This window comes from Brachycentrus maculatus, unplaced genomic scaffold, assembly GCF_059751285.1.
Source record: "Brachycentrus maculatus isolate JH-2025_06_01 unplaced genomic scaffold, ASM5975128v1 h1tg000345l, whole genome shotgun sequence".
In the NCBI taxonomy this organism is placed as follows: domain Eukaryota; kingdom Metazoa; phylum Arthropoda; class Insecta; order Trichoptera; family Brachycentridae; genus Brachycentrus; species Brachycentrus maculatus.
Genome location: NW_028281094.1, coordinates 431,124 through 450,343, shown reverse-complemented (window position 1 = coordinate 450,343; position 19,220 = coordinate 431,124). Strand labels below are relative to the sequence as shown.

At 30.3% G+C, this 19,220-nt stretch overlaps 1 protein-coding gene across 1 annotated transcript in view; it reads right to left on the bottom strand.

Annotated features, from left to right (window-relative positions):
* Nucleotides 1–2,407: 2,407 nt before the first annotated feature.
* The window catches only part of LOC148303808 (chondroitin sulfate N-acetylgalactosaminyltransferase 1-like), a 153,777-nt gene continuing 136,964 nt past the window's right edge, over nucleotides 2,408–19,220 (bottom strand). Inside the window, exons 7-8 of the mRNA XM_088269343.1 lie at nucleotides 5,768–5,915; nucleotides 2,408–3,369 (exon numbers count right to left, since the gene is read on the bottom strand). Coding sequence (XP_088125469.1) covers nucleotides 3,169–3,369; nucleotides 5,768–5,915 — 349 coding nt within the window. The 3' untranslated portion in view covers nucleotides 2,408–3,168. The remainder of the gene's footprint in view (nucleotides 3,370–5,767; nucleotides 5,916–19,220) is intronic.

Below are 19,220 nucleotides of genomic sequence, written 5' to 3'. Positions count from 1 at the left end.
AACTAAAATCAGTTGGTATTTTTACCCGTTGATGACAACATCTGTAGTTTTTAAAACTAGTCATGTTTAAAATAATAATCTTTAAAAGTGGAATTATAAAAGTGTTTTATTTTTTGTGTAAATACAAATGTAAATAAGAAACATAAATAAAACAAGGTTTTTACTGATATCGTTTATTATCTCAGACAGGGTTAATATGCAACGCATCTTTTATAAACAGTTCATATTTACATAATTTATTTATATTAAGTTTTATATAATGGATATTACAAACTATTTAATAAACATTTTTATATATTATAACATACATAAATAATACTTTGTGCTTAAGACGGAAAATACGAAACTAAAATAATATCTTAAAATTATCACTTGGATTCGGTTAGTAAAATTGAATATTGAAAACGTTTGCAACGTAGTATTTTCATACATATTTCTTTTACCATTACATTAAAATGATAAATCTGATCTTGTCCTCCTCCGGAGTGTAATTGTCAGCACGCTCGGCTACCGTTCTGGAGGTCCCAGGTTCGATTCCGAGAGGGTTCAAATAAATCAAAGGTGATTTTTTCATTCCGATATTTATTTAATATTACCTGATGTGGAGGGATGATCACCTTTCCTTCGTATGTTAACGATCAAGATAACACTGTTTTTATATAATGCAGTATCCTATGCACGATTGGGGTGCGGATATGGGTTTGAATGAGAAAAAAAAGATAAATAATAATAAACCTTAAATAAGATTTATTATAGGTGCATCAACTGAGACATCTATTAATTTTATATGAATGATGTTGAAATCGAAGCATCCCAGGGCTTACGACCTGGTATATTCCATGCTTAAGTAATCTCTTTATACGCTTGTGTAACGTCCAACTTTCTTTCTGCCTATAATTGAAGATAAATATTGCATTTTTTTTCAAGACGTATGTGTGCGCTGTTGTTTGATTTTCAGATTTTTCGATGTTGTGGTTATTTTGATAGATTTCGAATTTTCAGCTGGCGGTGTTGCCATCAGTTGAGCATAAGATCACGACGAATTTTATTTTTCAATTAATATTTTTTTCTTTTGAATTAACCATTATTTCAATAACTTAGTTAGTAAAAATGTAATATTTAAATACAAGTACAATAATAAATCGATTTGTGGTAAACTAACTTTTTAAATTTTGTTTTCAATAATGGTAAATAAAATATGTATGAAAAATTAGAAAAAAATCTAATAATTATTTTAAGAGAAGGATTTACTTGTTTAATTTTATAAATCAAATGTGTAAAAATTCAAAATAAAATCGATTCAATAATACATTCAAACTAGGTTTTGAAAAAAAATTATTTACAACAGAGAAAACAAATATTTTGTCAAGTAACATAAAATGATGTTTCCTTATCGGCCTACATTTTTTTATGTTTCAATATATCAATATTTAATGTTACAAAGTTCTATTTACAATAATTACATTATATCACCCCAATGCTTTGAATGTAGGCTTTTATTTTTATAAAAGCTCAAAATTTAAATCAAACATTATGAATACTAAATACCTATAAAATTATACAATCTTATGTCATAATTAAGCATATGTTAACGATTATTGTTCTACAAATTTAGATATTGGGATATATACATTTCGTATGAAAATCATGAATTACTATGGTTTTATTTACGGTTATTATATATGTGTATATATATATATATATATATATATATATATATATATATATATATATATATATATATATATATATATATATATATATATATATATATATATATATATATATATATATATATATTATAAATATATATATATATATATATAAATAAATATATACATATATATATATTTATATATATACAACGTATATATACAAACAATACCCAAAAAGCTAAGTAACAAATTTCTTAACATTTCACAGTCGCAATATAAAATTATTTTGGCATGAACTTTATTTTTTTTGTTACAGTTTGACAGACTTGAAAGGTTTACCTATATCTTGTTCTCCATATTTAAAACAAAAATGACAAAAGAAATACCTTGATTTGATTTTTTTAAATGCATCTGCCTGTATACAGCAATATATATTTATATATGTGGCAGCTTTAATAAAATATTTTATATTTTAATACATACATATACTCGTTTATACAACATAAATACGAACGTAAAAGGTTTCGTACACTGTTACTCCACATATAATTTGATAACAAAATTCATTCACCCGCCATACCATTTCAAACAAAAACACGTCAGTTTAGAAAATAAATAAAAAATATTGTTTTTATAAAATAAAACAACTTTGTTTTAACCACTTTTTATTGGTACACTTTTTCCAACCGGTTTCGAAAAGGACCTCGTCATCATCAGGGTTTATGTACTAATTCTAAAACATTGAAATATTCATAGTTAGGTTATGCAAAGTTGTTTTATTTTATAAAGTTTATAATATGTGCCACCAAGTATCTGCGAAAAACATGCAAGAAAAAATATTGTATTTGAGATCATCATTTACAATAGTTTAATTTTGGATTGACTTATTAATAAATAAAACTAAAGTTGAGTAGCAAACTTTTCAAGATCTCAAAAGAACGAGAATAAGGGGGTGTTCTTTCCTTTTTCGCAGTAAATTATTTCAAGGGTTTATTTTAAAAACCATTTGTGAGAAGCTTTCAAAATGAATTAGATCTTGGAGTTTTACGCTCCGACGAGTCCGATTTGCGTTTTTTCCTTCGCACAATTTTTCGTTTACTAGGAACATTTTTATTTTCATACTCTCTTGAAACATCAAGAAATAGTATGAAGTTCAAATCCTTGTTGAAAGGATTTGACGACACCAAAATGTCGGTTCGTGGTCCCGTGGTTAGTGTCACGGACTCTTAATCAGAGTTTCTCGGTTCGAACACACTCTACAACAATTTGATACCTTTTTCTAATAATAAGCCGCTAAGGCTCACAGGAATAGTATGAAATTGAAACATTTTTGTAAATAATAAAAACACAAATATTTCTCTTTAAAAAAATGAGAGTAATGTTTGTTTTACGAATTTCATACCCTCAATTCACGTTGGAAATTCAACAATTCAAATTCATTCATTTGATCTGTTATTTGTTTGATTTAGAACTCGATCTTCCAGAAGTCGCTGCTGTGCGGCTGCAGGTCCGATCAGGTGGCCGGCGCGGCGGCGTGGCCCTTGCGGCGCGCCTCGGCCTGCGTGCGGACCTGGTTGCCGTGGGCAGCGATGTCCTCCCGGAAGGCCAGGAAGCCCAGCTGGGCGTGGGAGGCCTCGTTCAGCGCCCGTGACCTGATGCAGGCCCGGTACTGCTCGGCGGAGAGCTTCTGGCTTCCGCTTCCTCCGGAGCATACCTAGGTTAATGAAATTGAGTTGATATAATACATATTTATCATTCTTTTTCTTTCTTCTAACCTATTTTTAAAAATATATTAGTTTTTATAGAAAATTCTCTCTGCCTTTTATGTGCAATGATTTATAGCATATTTAGTTTTTGTGTTTAGATGGTTTGGACATGTAGAACGAATGAGTGAGGAATGAACGGTAAAACAAATTTATGAGGCGAATGTAAGTGGAAATAGGAGCAGAGGAAGACCGAGAAAAACATGGCACGATCAGGTATGCCAAATACTTGAAAGTGGTCAGGTTAGGAGTCGTAACGATCGGCGGGTATGTACGAGGAGATGCATGAACGTGGAAGAGGCGAAGAATGTTTGCAAAGATAGAGTGGTGTGGCGTTCTATTCTCTCTGCCTACCCCTGCGGGGAAGTTAGTTTTTGTTTTTTTTGTTTATATATCTTAAAAACTAAAACAATTTAATGCTTCATAATAAACAATAATAAAATGAATAAGGTTGATCTCTAAAAACAATACAAAAGATACAATGAATTCAATATCTCATTTCAATCAAGATTTGTCACATATGTAGCTCACTTATTTGTCTTAATTGTGATATTTTCTAAATAAGACACCACTAAATCCGATAGATCTTTAAGTCCTATTATTGTCTTATAATTTTTTGCCAACTAAATGCTTTCTTTTACACATTCTATTTCCAATTAAAATCTTTCTTTTTCAAAAATAGGAAATACCCACTCAAAATGAGGAATATCTTGTGAAAAGTTCTCATCACATTCACAAGAAGAGTTTTGTCTGATTTTAAAACGGAAGAGGTATTCACGAAAAAAACGGAACGGTATTCACGGAAGAGGTATTTGCTCCACGACCCGTAAAAAATTGAGATAATGCAAGTAATTTTCTATGTCTTTTTTTAATGAAAATTCAATTCTGATAGAAAATAAAGGAAATTGTTAAATAATAAAAATGCTATGCCATCTGAACGCCCCAAATATGTTACGATGACTAATAATGTAGTAATGCTCATACTTGATTGAACACGTCTTTTATATTTGTATTCAAATGAAATGGGAAACTTTTGTGAAAAAAAACAGTAATGCCATGCTAAAAATCACTCTTTACCTTTTAAAATATTTCCATAAATATAAACCTAATAGCTGCATTTATGTTAAAGAGATGGTGCCATCTTTTACCCGGACTTTTCTATTATGCACTTCAGTTTCCAGCGCCATTTCTCTACCATCTACATAATGCAAGGAAGGATTTTTAATATCTTTGTGATTTAAGATTATTGAATATTGAATTTCATTTTGAACTGTGAACGTGAAAGCTTCCTTTCTCGTGGCAAACTAATAGATCGGAAATCTCAAAGGAATCTGGAATACTGGTAAAATGTATAAATTTAGATTGCTTGTTTAATGTGCAATATCTCCTATTCAATTACTTCGGCGAACAATGATGAAACAATAAAACTTAGATCATGTTTCATGTATTTTAAATTATATTGAAACACTTTAAGAACGAAAACTAGGAAATTTGTAGTGATCTAGTCCAAAATATGTAGAAAGTCTACCATTATTGTGTTGTGGTTAGCACATTTGGACGTTTAATATACAATTGTATTCCATTTTCATTTTCAGCAATCTAAATTTTAAAGATCAAAATGAAACAATACTCTTTTTTTATAAAATAAACCTGAAAAATTAAAATTACAAGGTTTCAGGTTGAAGTAAATCTGCATTCGTTATATTGATTGCATTATTTATGTTGGTATTTAAAAAATAAACTAAACATACCAGTATTATTTGCAAGAATAAAAAGTCGTAAATAAAGAATATTAAGAATAAAAAATAACATGTTCACGCAAAGAATAAAAATATATTTTACACAATACTTGAAAATTATACAATAAAACAATTAAAAATAAACATATTTTATTTAAGGTAATTTATTAATTTGGTTAAGGATGATGATAAAAATTTACAATAAAAATTATTTTGTAAAAGACCACTTTAATATTATTCGTATCTTAAATTGTAAAAATACTAGTTGTGTTTACATTAAATAAACTTAAAACTGGTCCTACGCAAGTGTTTAACTTATATTAAAAAAAATATTTTCAAACTGGAAAAAGTTAATCAATTACAAAATATAATTATAATACATATACTCGTATACTCGTATGACTAGCAAATCTATAGAATTCTTCATTATTATAAATGTAAAAAAAATTGACAAAAAAGTCCCGATAAACTGGTAATAAAGCATCAGGAATAATAAAATGTTGTTATTACATTCATTCTGGTAAAATATAGTTTTGGTTCAATATATGAGCTTTATCGTAAATAGAATCGAAATGGCACAAAAACAAAAATGAATAAAACCCAAACCAACCTTCGGATGCCAGATGTGGAAGATGCCCGGATCAGTGGCGCGAACAACCTTCATGTGTGACCGGACATACTTCCGGTACAGCATCACATCCTCTCCCCCCCAGCCAACTATATCCTCGTCAAACCCGCGCACGTTCAGGAAGTCGGACCTGGAAACGGAACGACAAGCATGAGGTATTGTTTTTGGATTCGCAAGAAAACAATATGACGAGGGTATTCGACGTCCAATACAATATAATATTATATTTAGTACGCTTGAATCATGCGAATATCTGAAGGGTGTATGTTGTTTGTGTCGAATAAACAAGGAACATAATTGATATCTAAACGTTAATGAAAGAGAATCTAATATAAGGGTATATAAATGGCTAATGACCTGTCATAGGCTGGTGAATGGAAATATTACGACACGTTATATACAATTGTTGCTGCGGAGGAAATTTAAATAGAATTAGTGGCTTTCTATTTTTAATACTTTCCTCTTAAATACCTTTCACTGATAAAAAAAATTCTTCCAACATCTCTATAGATTTCATTTTTGACTCAATACTTACGACTTAAATTTTGGAAGTTGTTTTATGTTTAATTTACACCGTCTTTAATATGTTAGTACTCGGCACCGTATACTTTTCACTTGAATCTCAAAGATTTGGATGGAGGTGATCAACGAATTATAATATAGTTCACCCATTTGAAGCTTGAACTTCTATGGTAATCACCCCTTCAAATATCGTAAGCATTTATTTGTCTTTAGAAGAAAGGCTTGTATATAATTATATATGTATATATATATATATATATATATATATATATATATATATATATATATATATATTTATATATATATATATATATATATATAAATATATATATTTATAACGTGGTAATAATTTTCTTTTGTAAATTGGGTGCAAATAATATGTAAAGTGGGTGTATAATAATAAAATAAACAATGTGTTGCTTTGTAATTAAAGTTTATATTTAAAGTTTATTCTTAATTTATCTTTATAATATTTTTCCATTTATCTATCTGATTCTGACAGTGCAGAATATTATATTTTTTCTATCTCATGTCTTTTGTTTTATTCAGTGCGACATCTGGTAGTAGATCTGTTTTATGTAGGTACTATATGTAAGTACTTAATAAAATGTATAGGTAGGTACCTAGGTATTTTATGACATATATATATATATATATATGTCATAATATATATATATATATATATATATATATATATATATATATATATGCGCAACATTACTGAAAAGTTTTTGTCCAAAAACCAAAAGCTTTTCTGTGCTTTTGTGGATTTGCAGAAAGCGTATGACCGAGTTGATAGAACGAAGCTATGGAAGGTGTTATCTGAGTATGGGGTAAGCAGTAAACTTATCCAAGGCATAGCATCCTTGTACGAGGATAGCACTGCATGCATAAGGGTAAGTGGTTCATTTTCATCCTGGCTTAGCATCTCTAAAGGTGTTAAGCAGGGATGTGTAATGTCACCGTGGCTGTTTAACCTATACATGGATAATTGCATGAAAGAACTGAAAGATTTAAATGTTGGAGCCAGAATGAATAATTTGACTGTCTGTTGCCTTTTGTATGCTGACGATGCTGTTCTTCTTGCCGATAGCAGAGAAGACCTGCAGGCGTTGGTGACAAAAGTGTATAATGTGTGCAAGGAAAGTGACTTATTGATGAATGTTAGCAAATCTAAGATTATGGTTTTTGAAAGAGAAGAATGCAGATCTGAATGTGAAATATTGGTAAACGGAGAGATTCTGGAACAGGTAGATGATTTCGTGTATTTGGGTAGTATGTTTTCTAGGGATGGAAAGATTGATAAAGATATAGAAAGGAGAGTGAATGCTGGGAACAAAGTGAACGGTGCACTGAAATCAGTTATAGCAAATAAAAACCTATCAGCGGAAGCTAAACTGGCAGTGCACAACGGAGTCCTGGTTCCAACTCTAATGTATGGAAGTGAAACATGGAGTTGGCAAAAGAAGGATGAAAGTAGACTGAATGCAGTCGAAATGCGATCTCTCAGAAGAATGTGTAACAAAACGATGTATGATAGATGTGCGAATAGTGAAATAAGGAAAGAATGCAAAGCTGAGATAAGCATTATCGATAAAATTAAGAAAGGTGTGTTGAGATGGTTTGGACATGTAGAACGAATGAGTGAGGAAAGAACGGTAAAACAAATTTATGAGGCGAATGTTAGCGGGAAAAGAAGCAGAGGAAGACCGAGAAAAACATGGCACGATCAGGTATGCCAAATACTTGAAAGTGGTCAGGTTAGGAGTCGTAACAATCGGCGGGTATGTATGAGGAGATGCATGAACGTGGAAGAGGCGAAGAATGTTTGCAAGGACAGAGTGGTGTGGCGCTCTATTCTCTCTGCCTACCCCTGCGGGGAAGCGGCGTGATGGTTAGTTAGTTAGTTAGTTATATATATATATATATATATATATATATATATATATATATATATATATATATATATATATATATATATATATATATATATTATATATATATATATATAACTCATATGTATTTTGAAGTAATTTTTACATTGTAAAAAGACAAAAAAAATTACTTCATAATAATATCAATTTCATACACAAAGTAAAATACTCTTTTAATTTACGCGCTAAATAAACCATTTTACGGTTAAAAAAAACTCGTTTCATTTAACCTTTACACCAGACTGGTGTTTAGCAGTGGATTTAAACTTTTTATTAAAATAAATATTAAATCTGTTTCAAATTGAAAAATATGATTTATCCTCCAAGCTACAAGTTAAAATGGAACGAATATTGAATAAACCGTCAGATACTGAGGTAATTTTAATAAATGTCTAACAATTTTGCTTTGTAGTGACTTTTTTAAACTAAGACCTTTAAGGTTGTAACCTTATTTTATAACACTATTAAATACTAATAGATACGTATTTTATTTTACCTGAATCTTTTCGCTTTGATTTATCTGCTATTTTTAAAACATCAAAGAATGTGCTCTCAAAAGAATGTGCGACAAAACGATGTATGATAGATGTTCAAATAGTGAAATATGGAAGGAATGCAAAGCTGAGATAAGCATTATCAATAAAATTAAGAAAGGTGTGTTGAGATGGTTTTGACATGTAGAACGAATGAGTGAGGAAAGAACGGTAAAACAAATTTATAAGGCGAATATAATTGGGAAAAGAAGCAAAGGAAGAGCGAAAAAAACATGGCATGATCAGGTACTCCAAATACTTGTAGGTGGTCAGGTTAGGAGTCGTAACAATCGGCGGGTGCGTATGAGGAGATGCATGAACATGGAAGAGGCGAAGAATGTTTGCAAAGACAGAGTGGTGTGGCGTTCTATTCTCTCTGCCTACCTCTGGGTGGAACCAGCGTGATGGTTAGTTAGTAAATTAGTTTTTAAAATATAAAACAATTTTCCCAACTTTCGTAATTTCGCAATGGCTTTGTAACGAAAAGTTCAAAAAATAATTATGTTGAAAATATCTTATTGCTTTACTCGGGATAAGGGTACGCGGGGGTGGACTTATCCTACCTGAGCCACAAAACATTCATCCCTTTGTAATGGGCTCAAGGCATACGCGGAAAGAGGAATTACCAAACCGAGCATGATGATGCAACCTTCTAGGGGGGATTGCTTAATAAATGAAAATTGAGCTTTATGGTTTTTCTCGCTTTCAGTAAAATAACGTTTCCGTCCTGAAACCAACCCTAAAGTCCTGGTACCAACTCCAATGTATGAAAGTAAAACACGGAGTCAGCAGAAGAAGGATAAAAACAATCTTATGCAGTCAAAATACGATTTCTTAGACTTATGTGCAGCTCAACGGAAATGTATCATTACAAAATGTAATGATTCATTTCCGAATAGTGAAAAAAGATAAACCTTATCTATAAAATTTAGAAAAGTGTGTTGAGTTTGTTTGGACGTGAAAAAATTAGTGAGGAAAGGATGGCAACATAAATGTATGAGGCAAACGTAGTTGGAAAAAGAAACAGAAGAAAACCGAGGAAAACTTGGCGTGATGAAGTTTGTCAAATACTTAAAAGTTTACGATATCTCAAAGAAAAGTGCAAATTTGCATAATGGCTTAAATTATGAGAGATGTGTTGAGATGATATAGATATGTGGAAACAAATAAGTTGAATAAGGAAAAAACAGTAAAAAAATATTGGGCTAATGTAGTTAGAAATAGGAGCAGAATAAAACCGTGGAAAACTTGGCACAATCTAGTAAATTGAAACCCTAAAAGTGGTGAGTGTGATGGAATTATGGGCGAGTATGTATGATGAGATACATGAATGTGGAGGAGGCAAATAATCATTGAGAAGACAGAGTGGTGTGGCGTTCTTTTATCTTTGACTACCCCTTCGCCGAAGTGGCGTTATTGTTATTTTTTAAGTTTAGAATGTAAAAATCTTTTTTTTCAGTGTTGAAACAATGCGTTAGGGACCAAAGGGTATTATTTTTTTATTATTTAATTTAATTTGAAGGCTCCTTTGCTGAGTTCGAATAAGCTCCTTAGCTACTCTGGTGGTAGTTTTGATCCAATGTTTATGGCAGGACCCTTCTGCAATATGACCTTTTAACCAACCCTCTTTGTCCCGGGATCAAAATGTGTACCCGTTTTTATACGATCCAGGAGAAAATTGTGTTCATTTGGTTAGGAAAGAGTAGATTTTTTACATCCCCTTACCAGCGGTCGGCAAACTTATTAGTCAATAGAGCCAGATATCTACAGAACAACGATAGAGATCTCATTCAAGAAACAAATTTCTCAAGCTTAAGACTATGTTGATAGGTATGCTGTTAATTAACTTATTTTTTATTTATTTAGAAATTTAACAGAACATTAACATATATCGCTAACTAATTTCAAGTAGGGAGAGAGAATAGAACGCGATACCAATCTATCTTTGCAAACAATCTTCACTTCTTTCATATTAATACATCTCCTCACGCATACCCGTCGATTATTTCGACTATTAACCTTACCACTTTCAAGTATTTGAAATACTTGATCTTGCCAAGTTTTCCTCGGTATTCCTCAATTTTAAATCAATCAGTGTATTACACTAAATATGCATTTCAATTATTATTTCTTTAGATTTGTAAGCTTCATTATTTCAGAAATGATTCACATGAGTCATCTAAATCGACTAATGCAGTGTGACTCACAACCCTATAGTCATGTTTGAGTCACGTTTACTAGATTTAAGATTCTTTAAGCGTTTAAATATAAACCGCCTATAAGTAGATGGAGATTTTGTGATGCTAAACCTCGCTTGATTATAGCCGTAGTTTGAACAACTGGATATCGGTATAAAAATGGAATCAATAAAGATAGGATTTGTAAACCTCCAAAGTCTACATTACAAGAACAATCACAAAAAGCAAATTAAAACGGATTTGAATTCCATATAGATAAAAAAATAATTTTAACTTATTGATTCGACAGTCGTTTTGTGGTAATATCTATCCATATAGTATTTGGACACACTCAAAATGTTGTAAATATCTATCCATTTGTAATTTACGTTTTACTTTGTATATACCACTATTTCTACGGTTGAAAATAATGAGGCATGCATCGAAATACGCGTCACAATATATTTTGATAAATAATGGTTTATCCTAAGTTTAGTTCAAATTTAAAATGAAAAAAATATTTAATTGACCTTTTGTTCCAAATCTTATTACTTTCAATTTTCGATACTTAACTGCTTTCGAATAATAAGAACTGCTTTTCCTATATCTATATCAGGTAAAATATGCATATATAAACCGCAATGGAAGCACCATTTGTTGGTTTAGCAGCAACATACTCAAAACTTTACATAGCTTATGGCGGACAATATTTTTCTTGACACCTATCCTGTGATCAAATTGTTATTTCAAAGATTTGTACTATTTTCATTAATGCTTCACATTCAATGACGATAGAAACATATTGGAAGAATGTATTTTCTTTTTTTATTTATTTTTCATTTTACCAGACTGAGCCATAGCAACGCCTGGTACAGCTAATTTATGGTATTATATAAATAAGTGTTACCAATATTACACATCAAACCAAAAATTATTTAGAATTTTATGCATCATAAAAAGTTTTTTTTGTAGGAAACATATTAAAATGTGTTTTCTATTTTTTTTTCAATTTAACCAGACTAAGCTATAGCCAAACGCTTAGTATAGCAAATTTATAATATAAAGAAGCGTTGTCCAATAATATTCAATACATGAATAGTTTCATTTTATATGCATCTAAAAATGTTATTAAAAAGTAGGATAAGTTAAATATAAACAAATATGTGTTCAAAATATGAATGATAATTATAGACAAAAGGGAATGTGAATGGTGAAATAACAAATCACACGTAATGCGTCTTGTCATCTCTCAGATTAATACTAAGCCACGTGCCAGATCTACATTGCGAAATACCATTTCGGAACATCAGATTCTGACATATTAAGGACATCTAGAAAAGGGAGAGATTTCCAAACTCGAATTATTTGCCTTCTTGAATTTTTTCTGTAATACAGGAAAAAACTCAAGGTATTCACGTAAACAAATTCAGGGAAAAATTCATTCGTATGAGGGAAAAAAATAAGGGTAAATAGCATCTTTTTTAAATAAGCATAATGTGATTATGTGAACTGGCCAATAACAGGACAGCAGGTCGAAAACTATCTTAATAACTTCTTTGTCCACTAAATTCTTCCATTTTCATAAAATCTTCATCTGTGTTGGGATTTCAAAAAATTATAATAAATATTCAATTATTTTCAATTAAATTTATTTATTAATAAACTTTATAAAATGTGCCACAAAGTATTTGCGAAAAACATTCAAGAAAATATTTATTTATAGTTGACATACACATTACAAACTAAAGTTTAAAGCGTATTCATTGACTAAAAAAATCGAAAATAAGCAGGAATATGTGTAGCTTTTTCAAAATCTTACTTTCAATATCTCTATATCGCATTTTTTTTTAATGTTACACTTACCCGTTTTTTTATTTGCTATATTAAAATGTACGTTATTTGTATAAATATAACATTTTCTTCGCCGAGTCATTCCAAGTAGTTTAGTTTGTGATTTTCATTTCCATCACATACAACATGTAAAAAGTGGTCCGTATATGAGGGATAGAAAAGAGTTTTTTTATTAAAATTTTTATGTAACATTTTCGACACTGAATAATTTCAATAATTAGTTTGAGCTATGTAAAAGTCTCATATAAAATATTTAAAAGTAGTGCGTAGATGAGGCATCGAAAATGAGTTTTGTAATTTACATTTTCGTATAACATTTTGTACACTGAGTAATTTTAGTAATTTGGTTTGTGATTTGCTTTTCTTTTATATTTGTTTTTGTTTTAACGTGGTAAGTAGATGTAGCATTATTTTTTGTTGTTATTATTTTACATTTCAAAAGGACTTTTCCTTTACTGATTCAGTCTTTTTTTTATATGTAAAAGTGGTGAGTATATGAGGCATTAAAATATATACATTAAAATGTATACATTTTCTGTACTGATAAACTTGTGCTTTTCATAAATTTTCTATTAAAAATATTTAAAAAGTGGTGAGTAGATGAGAAACTAAAAATAAGTTCTGTAATTCACAAATTTTGTGTAATTCCATTTTAATATGACATTTTAAAAATACATATATTACTTATTAAATGTGTGTGTTACGCATACATTTTTTTAATATAAAATATGCAAAATATGGTGAGTAGATGAGGTATTTCAAATTAAATTATCACATCATGTTTTCTGCACTGAGTAATTTCAACAATTTTACTTTAGCTTTGTTTATCTTGTAAATAAAATATTTAAAAAGTGGTAGGTAGATGAGGTATTAATAATTAGTTTTTTATTTATCTTGTGAATCTATTTAAATTATTTCCAGTGTAAGGGTATTTTATAAATATATTCTGGGTATTACTATTAATTTAAGGTTAAACGTTATGAAGGGTGAAACGGGTAGACCTTGATCCATTTACATTTACCTAACTGAATCCCTTGAATATACCATGAAGGATGTGGTTTCAGAATGAATAGTGATAGATTGAAGATAGTGAAGATGATGGTTATGTCCATGAATACGTTCGTGAATGTTGCGCTGGCTGTAATGCGGAAGTAATATTGATTTATCGGCTCTAACCGTACTTAGGTTAGACCACGTGTGCACGTGTGTTGCTGGTATTCATAGACATGAAGTGTTATATATTTATCAAAGTAATAGTGATAATTTGGGGTGAATTGTAACCTGAAATATAAATGAATTTTTTTTTCAGTGTCTGAAATAATTTAACAACAAAAAAGATTCAACTGATTTGTGAATATATGTCCAGTTACACATGTAAAATATTATTTTTTGTGATATATCTCTCACTCCTTTCAACAACGTCATATTTCAAAAATCGTCAATTTTTGCTGTGCATGTTTTCGGAATGCCCAGAAGATGTACTTAATCTCAGCAAAAAGGCATATTTTTGACTTAATATTTACCCGCTACAGGGCAGAAAGTATTGTGTTTGCATTTTGAAGAAAATGTATTGTTTAATATTTTTTTTTAATACGCAATTTTTTTTCGAATTGAGTAAAAAACCTTCAGGTTTTACCTAAAAAGATCTTTTGTACAGTAAAAAGTTCAACAAGTGACTTGATATTAATTTTTAATACATTTTATTATAATAATAAACTTTTAAATCGATCGCCTGAAAAATCAAGTTTTTTTATATTTGACGTTGTTGAAAGGAGTGAGCGATATGTGAGAATTTAATAATTTTCTCCAAATAAACATTACCGATTTGTATTATTTTTTTGACATCTCATCAAAGATGAAGAAGAATATGGAAGTCTGGGTATTTACGGGGCTGACGACCGTCATCGGCTGGTTTAAGTGATCACTTTACACACGGTCGTCAGCCCCGTAAATACCCAGACTTCCATATTCTTCTTCATCTTTGATGAGATGTCAAAAAATAATATGAAAATAACTCCTGTAATTGGAGATAATCCAGATTTTGTGAACAAGTATTTGGACACACTCAAAATGTTGTAAATTACCGATTTGCCTATATTCTATCTGAAATCATAAAGGTATTAGTTATTTTTTTAAATCATATAATTAGAATCGTTTTATTATTAGGATATTTTTTCAACTAAACTAATACTTTTTTATTAGATTTAAGTTTTTATTTATTTATTGATTCGGCATTTACTTTGTGGAATGACATTTTGATTTTTTTTTGTATAAAACACTTGCAATAACGAGTTTTATTTTTATTATACACGACTAGTTTCGAAAAATTACAGATGTTTTCATCTACAGTTGAAAATTAAAACTAATCAAATTTTTTTTTTTAAATTTTCACCTGTAGATGACAACATCTGTAAGTTTTCGAAACCAGTCATGTGTAATAAAAATAAAACTCATTAAGTGGTTTATTGCAAATGTTTATTTTTTTTTAAATAAGTTTTTACTGACTTTTGATAGAATGGTAAATGTAAACATTTGCTTTTAACCACTTATATAACTCAAGTGGTAAAAAACAAATGTTTTTATTTACAATCTCATTATGTCTTACCACAAAGTGAACGTCGAAACTAAAAATAAGACTAAAATTTATATTTGAAGCACTAACTTCGTGATTTTACATTTTATAATTAAAATGTAACTTTGTTTTAAATCACTATTAATATTTTATTATAAATTAATTATAATGTCTACCCATTTCGAAGCTAACCGCTTCTTTATCAAGATTGATTGATAATCATTGAAATAAACCTTTCATTAAAAAATAAGGCATTTGATAGAACAGCATTTTATATAATAAAGCAACAACTCCGAGTATATGTTTTTTTCAGTTTAATTTCTACATTCTACACTCGCCTCATAAATATGTTTTACCGTTCTTGTCTCACTCACTCGTTCCACATGACCAAACCATCACGAGTTTTTTTTTTATAAAATAATTATATACATTTCGCTCACTACTTTCAACAACGTCAAATATCAAAAAAACTTAATTTATCAGGAGATCGTTATTAAAGTTTAAGAAAATAATAAAATGTATTAAAAATAAATATCAAGCCACTTATGGAACTTTTTACTGAGCATCAGATCTTTTTAGGTAAAACCTAAAGGTTTTTTCTCCATATGAAAATATTTAGTATATTTAAAAAAAAACCTTTTCTTCAAAATGCAAAAACAACACTTTCTGCCCTGTAGCGGGTAAATATTAAGTTAAAAATATGCCACTTTTACTGGGATATACATAGTACGTTTTCTGGATATTCCGAAAACATGCACAACTGAAAATTGACGATATTTGATATGCCATAAGAGATTGTTGAAAGGAGTGAGCGATTTATACGTATAATATTGTATTCAGAGACGATATTCAAGTTTATTTTCCCTGAACAGGTTTCATTACTCAGCCCTATGTGGCAAGCATCGGGGTTTAATTTGACTTCCGACTAGGAATATGAAGGATGTTGATCAGTTGTGTTTGCTGATATCAGCGGTTCTGATTGCATAATGAACACATATTGGTTCAAAGTGTTTGCCTTGGTACAAATTTGCCAGTAATCAAGGCAATAACTGCGTACTAACAGATACGAAATAACTAATTTGTTACGTATTGGTAATAAAGAAGATAACATTTAACATTCTACCTATGACACAACTCAAGTTTTGGATCATGTATATACCATAAATCCCATATGAAATTATTGACTTGTTATTTCATATGAAAGTGCTTACAAGCAACTGTGGTGGACTAGAGTAAGCTTTTTAAATGTATAAAATAATAGAATGTATAAAAAATTCTTCTCAAATTATTTTACATACTAGAAGACGCGTGAAAACATGATTTTCATTTTTTACTAAAATCATAATTTGATCTGTTTCACAACATTTTTACTGTGTCCAAATCCTTATTCACAAATCTGGGTTTCTCCACTAAGGAGTTAATTAAAATATATTAACATCTCAATACAGAAGAAGAAAAATATGGAAGTCTGGAGATTAAAATTATTATTGGTACTTACAGTAGTCATGGGTATTTTAGTGAATTTTACACCTGCAAAAATAATTTTAACTAGCCTTTGACAGGTACAAAGCCCTGTAAATACCCGGATTTTCAGTTTTTATCTTTGTTAAGATATCTGAATAAATAACTTCTTAGTGGAGAAACCCAGATTTATGAACAATGATTTTAACACACTCAAACTGTTGTATCTCAAGTAGAGTGTAAAATGGTAAGAATTTGAGTAGTGTAGTTATCAATAATGGGTAGAATTGCTGAATGTTACACGTGTGTAAAGTGATCACTTTAACCATCCTATGACGGTCGTCAGCCCCGTAAATGCCCAGACATTTATATTCTTCTCTATATTTGATGAGATGGAAAAAAATAATATGTAAAATGGTAGGTTATTATTTTTTCCCACTTGGTTAAAACTAAATTTATATGAAAATGAATTCTTTATATTATGATGTATTGTTATACCTTTATATCTTATTTACGTTTCATGATATACACAAGTTCGAGAAACGTTAATACGTAACAAATTTGGATAGCAGTTACATTTGCTGGATAACAATATTGACAGGTTTCGGTTCCATTCCTAGCAAGCTTAGTCTAGTTTAATTTCCTTTCCCCCATATCCACGTATTACTTCCGCTTCCAGTTACCCCGGCACATTTTATCACTTAGTAATTCCCCAAACTAACACTGAATATTTAACGCCTATCTTGCATGCGATTAATGTTATATGGGGGGCACCGAGTTCAGGTGCGGATTAATTGTTAGTTCTTTGTTTCCAGATGAGCATGCAATACTTCCCGGTGAACTTAAGATAAAAAGTTGGTTTAAACGGAAAAATCTTATGTTTAACTATGTAAAGTTGTGAGTATTATAAAAAATATATTTTTTCTGATTTATGATTCTTACTTTCCTCATCATTCTTCGTTTTCTTTGTGTAATAGAAGCAGAGGAAGACCGAGAAAAACATGGCAAATACTTATGCCAAATACTTGAAAGTGGTCAGATTAGGAGTCGTAACAATCGGCGGGTATGTATGAAGAGATGCATGAACGTGGAAGAGGCGAAGAATGTTTGCAAGGACAGAGTGGTATGGCGCTGTATTCTCTCTGCCTACCCCTGCGGGGAAGAGGCGTGATGGTTAGTTAGTTTTTTTTTTTAAAATCGACTTTTCGACTAACGGTTTAAGAATGACTATCTATGTTCTCATCAGGTCAACAATAGACAACTAAAGACAGCTATTGACCTGATGGTGGAATGGTTATTCTGAAACCGGCAGTCGTGAAGTAGTTTTTTAAGTGGTATTACACAAAGTGAACGGTAAATTATTAGAAAAGTGTTATTTATATTACCATTCCACAACGTTTAATGTTGTAAATTTTATTTGGTATTAACCTAAATAGACTTAACGAAATCCGTATAGGAATATGGATGTTCTATTATGGGCAGAATGGTGAATGTTACACAAGTGTATGAAGTGATCGCTAAAGTCAGCCATAATAAATACACAAGTAAATGATTTTTCTAAAAGTCCTTTATTAAATATGTTTCCAATCACTTATCATCCCTGATACCTTTTGACTGTGACTGCCACTCAACACAAAAAAAAAGCCACTTGAGATCTACCCAAGCTCCTTTACCTAACCGTCAAAATATTTTGAATTTTGTTGAGTAGATAGTGTTTAAGTATTGATCAGTCTTGATAAAGAAGCGGTTAACTTCGAAACCGGTAGACATTATAATTAAGTTATATTAAAATATTTATAGTGATTTTTAATCAAAGTTACAGTTTAATAATGAAAGTATCCCAGTATGAGAGTATCCCAGAGATGACGACTTGGCATTTGGCTAGAATAGCGTATAATTACTTTATACTTTTGTAATGTTTACCATTCTGCCCATTATTGAATATCTATATTACTAGATGGATGGATTTCAAATCATTAGATCTATGTAGGTTCATAACAAATATAATTTTAAGATATTCTCACAAATTGTATTTTCAAAAGCAGAATACCCACTTTTTTTCTTTATATTATATAAAATAAACTACCACTGCTTGAAATAAATGAAATTCCTTTTCTATCCCTTTATTCCAGCTGCATGCTGGTGGAGCGAAAGTTGTTATCTCCGCAGTTCTGTCGAGAAGCTGGGAACGTTGGGTCCATTCACAAGTGGCAGATAAGGGTTGTCAGAACTAAGGGGTGGCAGAGCTGAACACTCAGGAATTGGGTGTGAATTGTAAATAGCGTGTGCATATTTTACGTGGATTCCCGAAAATAGGAAATCCGACAGTCGGAAATATGAAGTTTTACTGTCATTCTTATAAAGTAATACATTTGTACTAACCAC